Source organism: Notamacropus eugenii, chromosome 5 (assembly GCF_028372415.1).
Source record: "Notamacropus eugenii isolate mMacEug1 chromosome 5, mMacEug1.pri_v2, whole genome shotgun sequence".
NCBI classification, from domain to species: domain Eukaryota; kingdom Metazoa; phylum Chordata; class Mammalia; order Diprotodontia; family Macropodidae; genus Notamacropus; species Notamacropus eugenii.
Genome location: NC_092876.1, coordinates 7,908,330 through 7,926,786, shown reverse-complemented (window position 1 = coordinate 7,926,786; position 18,457 = coordinate 7,908,330). Strand labels below are relative to the sequence as shown.

Sequence of the window (18,457 nt, the reverse complement as noted above, 5' to 3'; positions counted from 1 at the left end):
AAAATAGCCTTACCTCTACTAGAGGCAATAAATTAGGTGTTTTTTTTGTAGAATGGTTGCAGTGTTCCCTGATGCTTTCCTTGTAATGCCTGGTGAGTATGTTTTTCAAAGAAGCTGCCATCTGCACTGAAAGAGCACAAGCATTTGTACCGTCTTGATCAGTGAGTACAGCACTGATGAGATGCAGCTCCAAAGTAACCCTAGAAGGAGGGAACTACTCCGGTGCACTATACAATAGATACTGAATGAGGGTATGTGTGTATGTGTGACCATCGCATGGGCATTGAATGTCAGACCTTTCTGGCAATTTAGAAACAATTTGATGACGGGTTGAGAAACAACATATTTTACTATTCAAAAGGAGTCAAGATGTGATGTAATTACTGCATAAATACCCAAATTGTTGTACGCCTGATCATGACTACTTGGAATCCCTGAATAAACCTTTTCTGTTTCAAACATGCACATACTTATTGTCCCAGAAGGAAAAGACCCTAATCATTAACCCCCAATGTGTTCATGAACCACTAATTAAATTAAAAAAGATCACTAGAGACATTACATTTTGCTCAAAGATATGGTAGATAATGAAATAATATCAGTTTTTAGTATATGTGCAGCAAATGGCGCAATATCTATGCATCTGAATAAAATATAAGTTGAATATAACACTGAAAATGAATACAACGGGAGAAAAATAGGAACCTATCTCTTAGCTTAACATAAGAAATTTACAAAGGATGAGAAAGTGATAATGTATTAAAGCTGGTTGGTATAGAAGAATAGAAACCTTTCCTGAGTACTACAAAATTAAAAGAAAAATCGGCAAAAGGCATTTTGGTGAAGGATTGTAAGTGAAATCAAGTAAGGTAATCTAGTGCTGGGGATTAAGCATGATCAGTCCTAGGGTTTGAGGTCTAGCTTCACTTGCAGGGATGTTGGTCATGTCAGTTGGCTGTTCTGAGCTCATGACTTCAGTTGTAAAGTGTGATGAGAATCCCATCCTGCCTGTGTCACAGTTTGTTGTGAGGATCCAATGTTATTATTTGTCAAGTTTTTCATAAATTAAATCATCCTGTAGATGTGCGCTAATAACATTTCAATTGATTGATTCTGCCCATTAAATTTGAAAACTTTTTTTTTGACCGGGGGGATAGAACATAAGTCAGTTTGCTTTCTTCCAATGGACAGAAGAGGATTTGTTTATATGTATGTGTATCTGTAAATATGTTTGTTTCCTTTAGATGCACAGACAAAGTCTGAAGCGAATGAGACTACTGCAAAGCTAAGCATTTCTGTGGAAGAATCTCATCAGCAAAGATTCATGAATGATAGTCCCTGTGACTTGAATTTGAGAGAAATCTGTAACTTGGATATCAAGATAGAGAAAAATCTAAAAAATCACTGTGAATTTGATAAAGATAGAAGAGGTTTCGGACAATATTCAGTCCTAATTCAGTGTAAGAAAATGACCTCAGGAAATGAATGTTTTCAGTATAGTGAAGATAGGGAATGCTTTACTGAAAAGGTTGGACTTATGCAGTCTTTTGAGAAGCCTCCTGGAATGCATATGTATCAAGGTAATCAACGGGAAATGGCCTTCAACTTGAGTTCAGACATCATTAGACATCAGAAAAGTTATACTGGAGAAATGGTTTATATATTTAATGAAGATGGGAAGACTTTCAACCAGAATTCAAAGCTCAATATTGGCCAACATAAAATTCATACCACAGGGAAACCTTATGAATGTAATCAGTGTGGAAAGGCTTTCATGAATAGGTCCAGTCTTGCTATACATGAGAGAATCCACACTGGAGAGAAACCTTATGAATGTCGTCAATGTGGAAAGACTTTCAGAACAAGATCCAGTCTTAGTGAACATCAGAGAATCCACACTGGAGAAAAACCTTATAAATGTAATCAATGTGGAAAGACTTTCAGACAAAGCTCAAGTCTTTATCTTCATCAAAGGATCCACACTGGAGAGAAAACTTATGAATGTAATCAATGTGGAAAGACTTTCACAAAAAGGTCCACTCTTGCTAACCATCTGAGAATCCACACTGGAGAGAAACCTTATGAATGTACTCAGTGTGGAAAGACTTTCAGAACAAGATCTAGTCTTAGTGAACATCAGAGAATCCACACTGGAGAAAAACCTTATAAATGTAATCAGTGTGGAAAGACTTTTAGACAGAGCTCAAGTCTTTATCTTCATCAAAGAATCCATACTGGAGAAAAAATTTATGAATGTAATCAATGTGGAAAAACTTTTACAAAAAGGTCCACTCTTGCTATACATCAGAGAATCCATTCTGGAGAGAAAATTTATGATTGTAATCAGTGTGGAAAGGCTTTCCCAGATAGGGCCAATCTTGCTAACCATGTAAGAATCCACACTGGAGAGAAACCTTATGAATGTAATCACTGTGGAAAGGCTTTCACACAGAACTCCAATCTTGCTAACCATCTGAGAATCCACACTGGAGAGAAACCTTATGAATGTAATCAGTGTGGAAAGGCTTTCACACAGAACTCCAGTCTTGCTGTGCATCAGAGAATCCACACCGGAGAGAAACCTTATGAATGTAATCAGTGTGGAAAGACTTTCAGACAGAACTCCAGTCTTGCTGTACATCAGAGAAGTCACACTGGAGAGAAACCTTATGAATGTAATCAATGTGGAAAGACTTTCAGACAGAGAGCCTCGCTTGCTCAGCATCAGAAAATCCACACTGGAGAGAAATTATAGGAGTATAATCACTGGGGGAAGGCTTTCTGACCTAGCTCTAGTTTTCTTCTTCATCAGGGAATCCATACTGGAGAGAATGTAACCAGTGTAGCAAAGCCTTCATGTAATAGTCTCCCCCAATTTCCCATTAGAAAATTCCTTTAAGATAAAAATTTTATCACCATAATGAATGAGGAAAGATATTCAAATGGAGTATAGAGCTTGGTCAGCATCAGAAAATTAATTTTCGGAGGATGCCCTGTATGAACTAAATGGGACAATGCCTTTAACCAGAGAGTATCTCTTACTTCACATCAGAAGATTCATAGGGGAGAAAAATATTTTGAATTTGCTCAATGGGGACATGATTTTCTCTAGAAGAAAGAGATCACTAGACATGAGAATATTTATACTGGAAAGAAGGCTTATAAAAGCAATACCTTTTGTCAATGCCAAGGTCTTTACATAGAGCTCGTGCTTGATCATAAATTGGAGAAATCGTTGGAGATAAAACTTATGGATCTAAATAATGAGGCAGGGCCTTTAGCTGTTGTACAGACTTTTTTAGACACCCCAAATCTCACACTGTTCATAAAGCCCTAAAAATATAAAATTTTCCTTGAAATCTTAATGTTTGTCTTTATTCTTCAATAATATTCCATGGCATTCATATACCAAAGGTTTTTCAGCCACTCCCTAATTAATACTCAAAAGTACTCTCTTTGTTCCCTCTTCTTTGGTGGCACAAAAAGTTGGTATAAATATTTTTGTATCTGTTGGACGTTTATTTCTGTAATACTTTCATTAGACACAGGGTGGCACAATAAACAGTGTGCTGTGCCTGGAGACACAAGACATGAGTTCAAATTCAGTTTCTAGCACTACTAGCTATGTGACCCTGGGCGAGTCATAACCTATTCCTGCCTGATTTTCCCTATCTATAGGATGGGGCTAATACTAGCAATTAATTAACTCCTAAGATTGATATGAGGAACACGAGACAATATTAGTAAAGAGATTTGCAAATATTAAATCACAATGTAAATTGTTATTTATTTCATGGATTGTAAGTCTCGTAATAGAGTTAATAGGTTAAAATATGTAGACAGTTTAGTCTCTTTTTAATTCAGATTTATATTCAGAACAGGGTAGTGGAAGACACTAACTGTAACAGGACACTGCATTTTGAATCAGGAAAACAGGTTCAAATCCTTCCACAAATGCTCTCTAGCTCTGTTTCTGGGAAAGGAACAATGACTAATTGATAAAAATCAGTTTTGTAAAGAGCAATCCATTTGAAAGATGTCACAATTCTAATTATTGTAAAGAGTAACCTCTATTGCGGAGGATTTATCAAGATTTTCACTTCCTGTCTTGAATGAGAGGTGATGGATATAGGATGTAGATCAAAGTACATTTTGGGACATAAACAGTGTAGGAACTTATTTCAGTTGACTGCTTTCCTGACAATTTTGTTTTTCAATTTTGGGTAGGAGAGGATGACACTAAGGGAGAGTAGGAATAGGATTGCTTTTTTCCCACTTTAAAAAGAAAATGGAATTGATGATTTTTTGGTTTGGATTTTTATTTTCGTGAGGCAATCAGGAAAAAATGACTTTCCCAGGGTCCCTCTAGCTAGTAATTGTCAAGTTTCTGAATATGAATTTGAACTCGGGTCCCTCTAACTCCAGGGCCAGTGCCATGCCACCTAACTGCCCCTGATGGGTTTTTAAAATACATGCAGTAGAATAGGAAGAAGTCTAGAAGGAATGAAGATAACTTTGAAAGTGCCACGTTAAATTTTTTAATTACTCGCTTTTTTTAAACATTTTTTTTTTTTTTTGGAACATGTGCCTCATCTATGGTAGAGCATTCCGAGCTCATGTTGGTCTGATCAGCCACAGTCAGACACACTGAAACTTGACTTTACCATAGTGATATCATTTTGGTCTTCTTTGAGAATGAAAGACAACAACCAATCACCAATCAACTCAAAAAGAAAATGCAGCTCTACATAGTAGAACTTCTCTCATGTGCTTCACTCTTTTTCTGTTTTATGGGAAATGTAAAGTACTTCTGTTTGATGTTTGTGAATTTCAAAATTAAAAGCGATCAAATATTAATGGTTTCCTTTTTGTCATTTTCACCAATTTTGAAGGCATGACAGGAAATTGCAAAGTAATTTTAATACGACTTCCTCTTAATATTGATCCTTTGGGATGTGTTTTCATGTAGTTATTTTATAGTTCCTAGTACTTTTGAAAACTTTATATCCTTTCAAAACACATCTATTAACAGTAGCTCTTGATACACAATGGTGTTAGTTGTATATATATTTTGGTTATAAATTAATTTTATTGGTCATTTTGATGTAACATTTGATATTTCTCCCTTCTATATTTTTTTCTCATTTGATCTTCATTTATTTTATTCAAACCTTTTAAATTTTATATATTCCAACTGTCTGTTTTTTAAAACAAAATCTGTATCTTGGATTAAAAATTCAAGCCACAGTTGTGAATGATACCTGAATATGTTTTCTTCTGTTGTTGTTTTTACAATTCTGTCGACAAAAATTTCACCTACCTCATCTACCCAACTCAAATGAACAAGAAAGGAAAACAAATCCCCTACTAGAAATATATATAATCAAGGACAATACTCCTGTATTATCCATGTTAAAAAAACCCCAGCTCTCATTCTGTACTCTGAGTTCTGCATCTTACTGGGAGGCGTTTAGCGTACTTCATCATTTATCCTCTGGTGCCATAGTTTGTAGCTGTATTGATCAGATTGCCTTAGTTTTTCAGAGTTCTTTTTCTTTACAGCATTTTTGTTACTTATAAATTTTTCTGCTGACTGTTCACTGAACTTTGCTTCAGTTCATAGAAATTGCCTCAGGTTTCTCTGAAACCATCTCCATATTTTCTTACAACTCAATTGCATGTCATCAGATTCATATACCATCATTTGTTCAGCCATTCTCCAATTAATGGACATTCCCTCAGTTTCTAATTCTTCATCACTGCAGAAAGAGAGAAATATTTTTCTACATCCTTTAGTTTGTAGTCATTCGGACTAATCCTTCCTATATCTACCTTCCCTCTTCTTCGCCCTTCTGCCTTTTCCCTTTTCCTGTCTGTTTCACTGTTTAATAAAATGTTTTTATGTGCCTAAATCTCTCCCTCCCTCCCTCCCTCCCTCCCTCCCTCTCTCTCTCTCCCTCCCTCCCTCCCTCCCTCCCTCCCTCCCTCCCTCCCTCCCTCCCTCCCTCCCTCCCTCCCTCCCTCTCTCTCTCTCTCTCTCTCTCTCTCTCTCTCTCTCTCTCTCTCTCTCTCCTCTCTCTCTCTCCTTATTTTGTTCAGTTGTGATAAGAGTGAGGTTTAAATATCAGCTTCTCCACCAAATCAGTCTTCCTTTGTGGTATAGACTTCAACCTTTTTGTCCTCATTATGTGGAATGATTTTTCCTAACTCTCCTCTTCCTTATCCCTACTCTGCTCAGCGGGTGCCTCTTCCCTTCCCTTTCCATTCTTTTTAGGTCATCAAGACATAATACCCCCATTCCTAGATCTTGTAATTCATCTTATCATCCCTGATGATGCTTGGGTTCAGAAAGGACACATGTATCCTCTCTCCATATTAGAATATAAGAACTTTATCCTTGGTTAGTGAATTATTTTTGATTTCCTTTTTATGTTCCTCAACTCTAGTCAAGATTCAGAAAGACAAGTGCACCGAAATTTATCCACTCAAGATTGTGACACACACAATCAGTAGGTGATAGACATGTGTCTTCTTTAATACCCAGAAGGTGTATACACATACACACACACACACACACACATACACACACACACACACACACACACACAATGTTTGTATGTATATTCAGTTATTCAGTCGTATCAGTCTCTTTGTGACCCCTGTTGGGGTTTTCTTGGTAAAGATACCAGAGTGGTTTGCCATTTCCTTCTCCAGTTCTGTTCATTTTACAGATGAGGAAACTGAGACCAATAACGTAATGTGAATTAAATGTTTGAAGCCATATTTGAACTCAGGAAGATGAGTCTCCCTGACTTCAGGCCTGGCAGTCTACTATGCCACATAGCTGCCCACACAAGTGTATCACTGAAAAAATACTTTCTATTTTGATAGAGATCGTTGTCATTATTGTTTTAAAAAACTCAAATAGTTAACTAGGCATATTTTGCTTTAAAATGAGTAATTGTAATTACTGTTTGGGAAAGTATCCCACACTTTGTAATATCTGTCAATTTCTTTGGAGGTTTGGAAGATTTTCATTCTCCTGGATGTTCAGCTTGATGAGGTCAGAAAATCTTATCAAACCTGTGTGAGAAGTTTTTGAAAGAAAGATGAGAAGTTCTAAAATAATGAAGTTATTTAATGAGAAACTAGGACCTCACAGCTGAAGCAACAGGGGCTTACAAGTTTCTTTTTCAAAGAGTGATTTTGATTGTGTGGTTTCGTTTATGAAAATTGTGGAAGTCCACCAGAATAGCATGTATTGAAGCTACTTCTTTTTTATGTTTATTTATTTTTAGTTTTCAACATTTCCACAAAATTTTGAGTACCAAATTTTCTCCCCATTTCTCCCCACCCCCACTCAAAACGCCATGCATTCTGATTACCCCTTCCCCCAATCAGCCTTTCCTTCTATCACACCTTTCCCTTATCCCCATCTTCTCACTTGTCTTGTAGGGCAAGATAAATTTCTATGCCCCATTACCTGTATTTCTTATTTCCCAGTTATATGCAAAAACAATTCTCAAGATTTGTTCTAAAACTTTGAGTTCCAACTTCTCTCTCTTCTTCCCTCCCCAACCATCCCCACTGAGAAGGCAAGCAATTCAATATAGGCTATATATATGTAGTTTTACAAACAACTTCCATAATATTCATGTTGTGTAAGACTAACTATATTTCCCTCCATCCTATCCTGCCCCTATTTCTTCTATTTTTTCTTTTGACCGTGTCCCTCCCCAAAAGTGTTTACTTTTAATTGCTCCCTCCTCCCATTTGCCCTCCCTTCTGTCATGCCCCCCACCCCACTTATCCCCTTCTCCCCTACTTTCCTGTAGTGTAACATAGATTTTCATAGCAAATTGAGTGTGCATTTTATTCCCTCCTTAAGCCAAACGTGATGACAGTAAACTTCACTTTTTCACTCTCACCTCCCCCCTTTTCCCCTCCATTGAAAAAGCTTTTTCTTGCCTCTTTTATGAGTGATAATTTGCCCCATTCCATTCCTCCCTTTCTCCTCCCAATATATTTCTTTCTCACCCCTTAATTTTATTTTTTAAAATGTCATCCCTTTCTATTCAACTCACCCTATGCTGTCTGTGTGTGTGTGTGTATGTATGTATAATCCCTCCAACTACCCAAATACTGAGAAAAGTCTCAAGAATTATAAATATTATCTTTCCATGTAGGAATGTGAACAGTTCAACTTTATTAAGTCCCTTATGATTTCTCTTTCCTGTTTACCTTTTCATGCTTCTCTTGATTCTTGCATTGGAAATTCAAATTTTCTATTCATCTCTGGTCTTTATTTTTTAATTTTATTTTTCATTTTTTTTTTGGAGGGGACTTTATTTATTTTTTAAAATTTATTTATTTGACATTCATTTTAACAAAATTTTGGGTTCCAAATTTTCTCCCCTTTTATCCCCTCCCCCCCCAAACACCAAGCATTCTAATTGCCCCTATCACCAATCTGCCCTCTCTACTATCATCCCTCTCTGCCCTTGTCTCCATCTTCTCTTTTGTCCTGTAGGGCCAGATAACTTTCTATACCCCTTTACCTGTATTTCTTATTTCCTAGTGGCAAGAACATTACTCGACAGTTGTTCCTAACACTTTTGAGTTCCAACTTCTTTACCTCCCTCCCTCCCCACCCCTTCCCTTTGGAAGGCAAGCAATTCAACATAGGCCAAATCTGTGTAGTTTTGCAAATGACTTCCATAATAGTTGTGTTGTATAAGACTAACTATATTTCCATCCATCCTATCCTGTCCCCCATTACTTCTATTCTCTTTTGATCCTGTCCCTCCCCATGAGTGTCGACCTCAAATTGCTCCCTCCTCCCCATGCCCTCCCTTCCATCATCCCCCCCACCCTGCTTATCCCCTTATCCCCCACTTTCCTGTATTGTAAGATAGGTTTTCATACCAAAACGAGTGTGCATTTTATTCTTTCCTTTAGTGGAATGTGATGAGAGTAAACTTCATGTTTTTCTCTCACCTCCCCTCTTTATCCCTCCACTAATAAGTCTTTTGCTTGCCTCTTTTATGAGAGATAATTTGCCCCATTCCATTTCTTCCTTTCTCCTCCCAGTATATTTCTCTCTCACTGCTTGATTTCATTTTTTTTTTAAGATATGATCCCATCCTCTTCAATTCACTCTGTGCACTCTGTCTCTATGTGTGTGTGCGTGTGCGCGTGTGTGCATGTGTGTGTGTGTAATCCCACCCAGTACCCAGATACTGAAAAGTTTCAAGAGTTACAAATATTGTCTTTCCATGTAGGAATGTAAACAGTTCAGCTTTAGTAAGTCCCCTATGACTTCTCTTTGCTGTTCACCTTTTCATGCTTCTCTTCATTCTTGTGTTTGAAAGTCAAATTTTCTTTTCAGCTCTGGTCTTTATTTTTTAATTTTATTTTTCATTTTTAACACAGTTTATAACAGATAAAACAATTCAAACTTTTGGTCAGGTGATACTTCTTTTTAACGCATTTACAATATGGACTGCAAAAGAATTTTTTTTAAAACATTAACCAACTGAGACACAAATAATATTTATGTTTGCTAACTTCACAAGCTCTTGACCTAATTGTCTCCACAGTATTACTAGAATTAAAGGACCCTAACTTATTGTTGTTAGTCTAACGTCCTAAGCCTAATAGCTTAATTTTAGACTTAACCTTGGATGTTCCCCTACCAATAATCTATAATTTAATAGATCTCGTATTAAGCTTACAAACCTTTTGACTATAGGAAGTTGCCACCAAGACTAGGGACATTGCAGGGAAAGAATATCTCCCCAACTTCATGTCAGTTCCAGGCAGAAGTAGATTGTCAGCTTGCATTCAGTCAGGCTTAAAGTCTGCCAGGTGTCAGTGGGGAAACTGAGTCAGGAGAATCATAACTCACCCCAGGCTGAACAACCACTCTCCCACCCTTCCCATGAGATCACCTTTTGCAGTTCATACCAACATCTCACAGGCTTACTGGCATCATGGTTTGGAGCCTCAGACCCCCTTTCTTGTTATCTATATCTGGAGTTAGACTCAGAAGAACAGTCACTTAATAGTCCCATAGCATCTAAAAATAGCAAGTTTCAATAACCAGGTTTAAAATATGACTATAATTTCACTTTGGCTAAGGAACATCTTTTGAGGCAAGCCTTAAGTGGCTTACATGCATGTCTATACATGTAAGACCTAGTTCCTGATTAAACAGCAATCATAAAATCAAATTTTCCATTAAAACTTTAACTTTTCCATCAATGCCAAATTTTACCCAAGATTACCTTCCTCTGGGAAATTTAGACGAAAATTCTTTCCCCCAAACTAGAGATGTCATTGATTTATTCTCAGTAATTAATTCAGTCAATTGTTTTAATACTAATTGCTTTTACCTCACTTTGTAACATGTCCAATTTTTCTCCCCATCACTCCCCTCCCCTCACTTCCTAATACCTTGTATTATGATTACTCCTTCCCTCAATGTACCCTCCCTTCTGTCACACCCCACCCTTCCCTTATCCCCATCTTCTCTCTTTTATTGTATTGCAAGGTAAATTTCTATACCCTGTTCTCTGTATTTCTTATTTCCTAATTATATGCAATAAAAAATTCTCAACATTCGTTGCTAATACTTTGAATTCTAACTTCTCTCCCTCCCTCCCTCCCCAACCCCACTGAGAAGGCAAGCAATTCAATACAGACTAAATATGTATTGTTTTGCAAAAGACTTCCATAATAATCATGTTGTATAATACTAACTATATTGCCCTCTGTCCTACTCTATCCCCCCTTATTTTTTCCCTCTCAATTGACCTTGTCCCTTCTTGAAAGTGTTTATTTCTAGTAACTCCCTTCTCCCATTTGCCCTCCCTTCTATCATTCCCCTCACCCCAGTTGTTGCCTCCACCCCTACTTTCCTGTAGTGTAAGATAGATTTTCATATCAAATTTAGTGAACACGTTATTCCCTCCTTAAGCCATATGTGGAGAGAGTAGCTTCATTTCTCCCCTCTCCCCTTCTCCCTTTTCTCTTCCATTGAGCAAAATTTTCTTATCTCTTTTATGAGTTGTAGCCTGCCCCTTTCCATTTCTCCCTTTCTCCTCCCAATATTTTCCTCCCTCACCCCTTAATTTTTATTTTATTTTTTTTGGTGTGGATATCTCTTCTGATTCAACACACCCTGTACTCTCTGTCTATATGTGTGTGTGTGTGTGTGTATGTATGTATGTACGATCTCTCCATCTACCCAAATATTGAGAAAAGATTCAAGAGTTATAAATATTTTTTTCATGTAGTAATGTAAACAGTTCCACTTTAGAAAGTCTTTTATGATTTTTCTTTCCTGTTTACCTTTTCATGCTTCTCTTGACTCTTGTATTGTAAAGTCAGATTTTCTATACAGATCTGGTCTTTTCCTCAGTATGAATGATTGAAAGTCCTCTATATCATTGAATGACCATTTATTCCCTTGAAGTATTATACTCAGATTTGCTGGGTAGGTGATTCTTGGTTTCAATTCAATGACCTCTGAAATATCCCATTCCAAGCCCTTTGATCCCTTAATGTTGAAGCTGCCAGATCCTGTGTTATCCTGATTATATTTCCATAATACTCTAATTGTTTCTTTCTAGCTGCTTGCAGTATTTTCTCCTTGATCTGGGAACTCTGAAATTTGGCCACAGTATTCCTAGGAGTTTCCCACTTTGGGTCTCTTCCAGGAGGTGGTTGGTGGATTCTTTCAATATTTATTTTGTCCTCTGGTTCTAGAATATCAGGGTAGTTTTCCTTGATAATTTCATGGAAGATAATGTCTAGGCTCTTTTTTTTGATCATGGCTTTCAGGTAGTCCCATAATTTTTAAATTGTTTCTCCTGGATCTATTTTCCAGGGCAGTTGTTTTTCCAATGAGATGTTTCACATTATCTTCTATTTTTTCAAAGTTTTGATTTTGTTTTCTAACTGCTTGGTTTATCTCATATTCATTCATTTCCCTGAACTCAATTCTCTCTTTCAACGAATTATTTTGTTCAGTGAGCTTTTGAACTTTGCTTTCCATTTGGCTAATGCTGCTTTTTAAAGCCTCCTTCTCCTCACTGGTTTTTTGGACCTCTTTTTCCAATTGAGTTAGCCTCTTTTTAAAGCTGTTATTTTCCTCAGAATTTTTTTGGTTCTCCTTTAGTAAGCTGTTAACTCGTTTTTCAAGCTTCTATATTGCCTGAGCTCATTTTAAGTTCCCTTTGGAGGCCCTGGAGGCAGGGGCCTTTACTTCCTCTGACAGTATGCCTTGTTCTTCCTCACCCGAAAGGATGGGGAGAGATGCCTGCTCCCCAAGAAAGTAACCTTCTATGGTCTTATTTTTTTCCCCTTTTTTGGACATTTTCCCAGTCAGTTACTTGACTTCTGAGTTTCCTCTCCATAACCACTTCACCTCCAGTTCTGACAAGCCAACACTGGGGGCTGACATTCAGATGAGCTGCTCCAATCCCTCAGGGGCTTTAGTTGGGGGCAGGGCTGCTATTCAATGTGAGATTAGGATCAGCTGCTCAGGTGGGGGCAGGGTCGACACACAGGGCTCAGTTCCCTCAGGGGGTTTACGATGAGACCTTCAACAATGGATGCAGGTTGCTGCCTTCACTGCTGCCACCTGAGGAGGCCTGAGTTATGGGGACACCCTGCTCCTTTCTCAGCTAGCCAAAAAAACCCTCTCACTGACCTTTGACGCCTGTAGGTTGAGGAATCTGCACTGCCACTGGAGATTCTGTCCCTGAAGCCTGCTTGGTTCTGCACCTCCCGGTGCCACATGACCAAGGCTGGGCTGGGGTCTACTCTGCCTTTGGAGCAATAGACCTTTCTCATCAGTCTTTCAGGTCACTCTGGGCTAGAAATCTCCTCCACTCTGTTGTTCTGTGGCTTCTGCTGCTTTAGAATTTGTTGAGAGTTCTTCTTTAGAGGTGTTTTATGGGCTGTGGGGTAAGAGCTAGTGTATGTGTGTCTTTCTGCTTTGCCTTCTTGGCTCCATCCCTGCTCTGGTCTTTTCATCAAGAATGCTTGAAAGTCCTCTATTTCATTTAATGATCACTTTTTTCCCCCTGAAGTATTATAATCAGTTTTGCTGGGTAGGTGATTCTTAGTTTTAATCCTAGTTCCTTTGACTTCTGGAATATCATATTCCAGGTCCTTCCATCCCTTAATGTAGAAGCTGCTAGATCCTGTGTTATGCTGGTTGTATTTCCACAATACTCGAATTGCTTCTTTCTAGCTGCTTGCAATATTTTCTCCTTGACCTGGGAGCTCTGGAATTTGGCTACAATATTCCTAGGAGTTTCTCTTTTCAGGTCTCTTTCAGGAGGTGACTGGTGGATTTTTTTCAATATTTATTTTGCTCTCTGGTTCTAGAGTTTCAGGGCAGTTTTCCTTGATAATTTATGAAAGACGATGTCTAGGCTCTTTTTTGGATCATAACTTTCAGGTAGTCCCATAATTTTTTAAATTAACTCTTCTGGATCTGTTTTACAGGTCACTTGTTTTTCCAGTGAGATATTTCACATTATCTTCTATTTTATTATTCTTTTGGTTTTGTTTTGTAATTTCTTGGTTTCTCATAAAGTCATTAACTTCCATCTGCTCCATTCTAATTTTTAAAGAACTATTTTCTTCAGTGAGTTTTTGAACCTCCTTTTCCATTTGGCTAATCCTGCTTTTTAAAGCATTCTTCTCCTCATTGGCTTTTTGGACCTCTTTTGTTAATTGAGTTAGCCTATTTTTAAAGGTGTTATTTTCTTCAGCATTTTTTTGGGTCTCCTTTAGTAAGCTGTTGACTTGCTTTTATGGTTTTCTTGCATCGCTCATATTTCTCTTTCCAATTTTTCTTCCACTTCTCTTACTTGATTTTCAAAATCCCTTTTGAGCTCTTCCATGGCCTGAGACCATTGGATATTCATTTTGTAGGTTTTGGATACAGAAGCCTTGACTTTTAGGTCTTTCTCATCTGAAAGGATGGAAGAAAATACCTGTTCACCAAGAAAGTTTTCTGCAGTCTTATTTTTTCCCTTTTTTGGGCATTTTCCCAGGCAGTTACTTGACTTTTGAGTCCTTTGTCAAGAGGAGGGTATACTCTGGGGACCTGTAAGCACAATGAAGGGAGAGGAGTTTACTCCTCTCCTTGCCTGTGCTCTTGTCTGTGAGCAACCACAAGCACTCTGTTCTGCCCAGGATCTGCCAGTAGGGTTCCCTCTCCAGAGCCTCCACCAGCTCCACCACCAGTGCTCCTCCTCACCCTAGGGCCACCACTCAGGGCTGAGATCCAGATCAGCAGCTCAATTCCCCCAGGGTCTTTAGGTAGAGGGCTCCAAAAATGGATGCTGTCACTACAGTTGCTGCTGCCCACAGAGCCAGACCATGTTCCCTTCTCACCCAGGTGAGAGAGTTTTCTTACTGAAAGAAGCTGCCTTTGAAGCTGTCTTTGGCATTTGTGGGTCGAGAAATCTGGGAACCATAGCCATTGCCAGGGATTCCACCCCCGAGGCCTGTTCCAGTCCTATTTCTACTGGTACCACATAGCCAAGGCTGGGCTGCACTCTGTGGGCTGCTGTCCACCCCAAGCCTGTCGGCCTTCTAGGCTGCCTTGGGGTGGAAATCTCACTGTTGTTTTGTGGCTTCTGCTATTCTAGAATTTGTTTAGAGTCTTTTTTACAGGTACATCATGGACTGTGGGGGGGAGCTTCTACAGGTCCATCTTTCTACTCCACCATCTTCTGAAGTTATTTCTTTAAGTCAACTTTGCATTAACAGATCCCAGATTTAAAGATTTTATTTTTGCTTTAGGGGTTAACTTACAAATACCTTTAGAAATGGTTATTTGTCAGGCTTCAAGGCTCACAATAACCAATATTTTTTCTGGCTTTTGAGGGAACTCTGTTGTGTTCAATGTGTGTATGCAACTTCAGAATGTGATTATTTTCTTATTTTCTAATAATTGATTTCTGCTCCAGGATGGATTTAAACTAGAAAGGATGAATAAGATAAAACCTTGTATGTGCTCAGTGTTAGTGATTATTGCAAGAACATGAGGAAAAATATCTCTTGGAAGAGTAATTTGATATTGTCCTGAGTTTTGATTTCAGATATGATTGTTTGAATTGTCAGAAAGCTAATAATCTATCATTCAAAGGAAATGTCATGTGTTGCTCCAAGGAAGTATGATCTGAGAACACATAGATGTTCATCTGCCACAGGTAGATGTCTGTGCTTGGAAAATTGAAAGGATGACCATGTAAATGGGATGTAACTGAGGAAAATTAATTTTAATGCTGTGTCATTTGATTATTAGTATTAATATGTAAAGTTCCCGTTTCTGTCAAGTCCTCCATCTTTCACTTTACCTCAAATAGAGAAATCTCTCCCAGCCTGAACTGCCTAAGGAATGTGATCACAATGCAAGCCCTCCGAAGACCTAGACTGGGCCTCTCTATTGACCCCATGAGCACAGAAGCCAGGCTGAGCTCATCCACATTACCACGGGAGACTCATGTATCCTTAATTTCTAATCAAAGTTGGGGTGCCCTGATCTTCAGAGAGAAAACTAAAGCAGGGAGATCCTGAGTAGGGTGGTTTTTCCTAGCCCAGATTGCTGGCAGGCCCTGAATCTCATGACAGGCTACCTTCCTCAGCTGACTTTACTCCTTCCAATAAAGAAATATTAGGGAGGAATCAAGAACTCTTAACCCACCTCTTCATTAAATGTCCACCAATCAGAATTGCCTTTCACTTGTCAGAGGTGGTCTCAATGATGTCAGAAGAATGATACTGTCTAAAGGAAAACACCAGGATATAGCAGTCTGAACACCTTCATGGATCTGATTTACAGGGGGACTGAGGAAGGAGTTTGGGGGGTGTCCCAGGTAGTCGGGGGGTTCCAGGGATGATCTTGATGGGAATGGTCAGTAACCTGGAGATTTGGATTGATAGGATCAAGTGTGGGAAATAGAACAGAGATCTGGGCATAATGATAGGGGAAAGTTTATGGGCCTCTAGAGAGCCAGATCAAGTAGAGAAATCCAAGGAACTTTCCAGGTGAGGTTTTCCAGGGCCTTTTAGACAAATGGAACTAAAACTCTTTTGGGGTAAGGGACAAAGGTCCTGATTTGCATTAAGGTCTTTACGTGTTAAAGTCCAGTTGGGTAGGTAAATACAATTGACTGAATGACTGAGACTAAATCAGAGACATCTTCAGTTTGGGGAAAAGAATTTCAACGTAGTTGCTTAGAGGCAGGTAACCTCTGGTAATATTTTGCCAGAGATGCAGAAATTAAATGTTTTTATTTTGATTTTTGTTTGATTTTAATTCATTTCATGAACAGAAGTTGAAGTTAGTGTTTGAACTTATCAACTTATCATTCTTTTAGATTGAACATAGAAAGGTATAGGGAAGCCTGGGAAGCAGATGTAAATCTATTAGAACAATAACTTATGGTTTTAATGGTAAATTTGATTTTATGATTGTTATTTAATCAGGAACTAGAACATGTACATAAAGGCATGAAAGCTACTTAAGACTTGCTTTAAAAGATGTTCCTTAACCAACGTGAAATTATAGTCATATCTGAAACTGACTATTGGAGCTTTCCATTTTAAGATTTTATGAGACTTATTAATTGACTATTCTCCTGAGTCTAACTCCAGGTGTGGATAACAAGAAAGGCTGTCTGAGCCACTGATCCATGATGCCAGTGACCCTGTGAGATGCTGGTATGAACTGCAAAGGGGTGATCTCATGAGAAGATTGGGAGAGTGCTGTTCAGCCTGAGCTGAAGTAGGATTCTCCTGACTCAATTTCCCCACTGACACCTGGCAGACTTTAAGTCTGGCGATGCTAGTTGACAATCTACTCCTGCCTGGAATTGACATGAAGTTAGGGAAATGTTGTTTCCCTGAAATGTCCCTGCTCTTAGTGGCAATTTCCTATAATCTATTAAATAATACATTGTTGGTAGGGGAACATTTGACGTTAAGTCCAAAAATTAAGCTATTAGGCTTAGGATTTCAGACTAACAACAATAATTCAGTGTCCTTTAATTCTTAGTAATAGCATGGGAACAGTTACATTGAGGGTCTGTGATATTAGCATCCACAATCATTATTATTTTTGTCTCAGTTGGTTAATGTTAAAAGAAAAATGGTTTGTGGTCTATATTGTAGATGCTTTAAAAGAAGCATCACATGACCAGAAATTGGAATTGTTTTATGAGATGATATGTACTGTGTTAAAAATGATTATTTATTGTATTTATGTAAGTACTGGAGCCTGGTTGACTCCTTACCATAATCTCATTCTCCTGATGGGGGAAAGGAATAGTGAATTAATGTAAAATGTAAAAGCTAAGTTCTAATGTGAATTTCTTAAACATGACAATTGGCCAAAGTTCCAATTCTGATTCTGTAACAGTGATAAGAATATAAAGCTTAGGAATGGTAATCTAAAATTGTATCAAGGTCAGTTTTGTAGGAGAGTGGACATCTGGATTTCCACAAGAAGGCAAAGGAAAGAAGATGTTCTGAAGAGGGCTTGAACACGTATCCAGACCAGAAAACTGCAGCAGATGATGTTCCTCCCCAGACTGCTGTATGAGATGGAACTTCTAAAAGAACAATTCATTGATTTACCTTTTTATTTTTAATACTTGTATCTGTAGTTATAACAAGGGGACTGCCCCCTTGTGATCTGTCAATGTGTCAGTCAACTTTGCTCCCTTACCATATTCATATAAAGGGGAGATAGATGAAGGGGAGAATTCATAGGGGAAAGAAAGTGAGGAGGTATTAACTGGATTTAGGTGTGGAAACAAAAATTTTAATAAAGAGAAAAAGGGGGAGTTTGTGGGAAACAAGAAAGTTCCATTTTCCACAGTTCTAGGTGATAAGGGTTGTGACCTGTGACCTAGCATGGTCAGGTTTGAGGTCAGAAACTAATACTCAGGCTCACTGAGTTGTGTGAGGAAAAGCCTATCAGAAAGGAGAACATTAAGTCACATGGCCAGGAGACTGTGTTGTGGGAGATCCAAAGTTTGGAAAACAATAAGAAGAAGCTCCATTTTTCTGAACATGTTGCCATCTTCCTATAACCTCACTGGGGAGGCTACTTGTCCAATCAGAGGGGATGGATGTAAAGATTAATGAAAGCTTTCCTGATCTCACAATAGGCATTGTTCTTTGTTTAAGGTGAGCATGTTTCTCACAGTTGGGGGCTTGTTAGGTGGACTTGGCTTCTAACATTTCTAAAGTAGTTTGAAAGTTCAAGGATGAGTTGTATATGGTGAGGTGATTCTAAAAAACAACATTGTGTAGGCAAAGGTAAAAGGGAGTAATTATATTATAAAAATGGGGTATGAAAGGAGGAACTAATCTAGAGGAAACAGGTGGGGGTGGGGGGTTGGTAGTGTTGGAACTTTATTCTCAT

The 18,457-nt window shown here is 38.3% G+C and overlaps 1 protein-coding gene across 1 annotated transcript in view; it reads left to right on the top strand.

The window, feature by feature from the left end:
- Positions 1 to 18,457, top strand: part of LOC140508273 (uncharacterized) — an 88,600-nt gene that overhangs the window by 20,661 nt on the left and 49,482 nt on the right. The window contains 2 exon segments of the mRNA XM_072616076.1: positions 1,245 to 2,833; positions 10,979 to 10,984. Coding sequence (XP_072472177.1) covers positions 1,245 to 2,833; positions 10,979 to 10,984 — 1,595 coding nt within the window.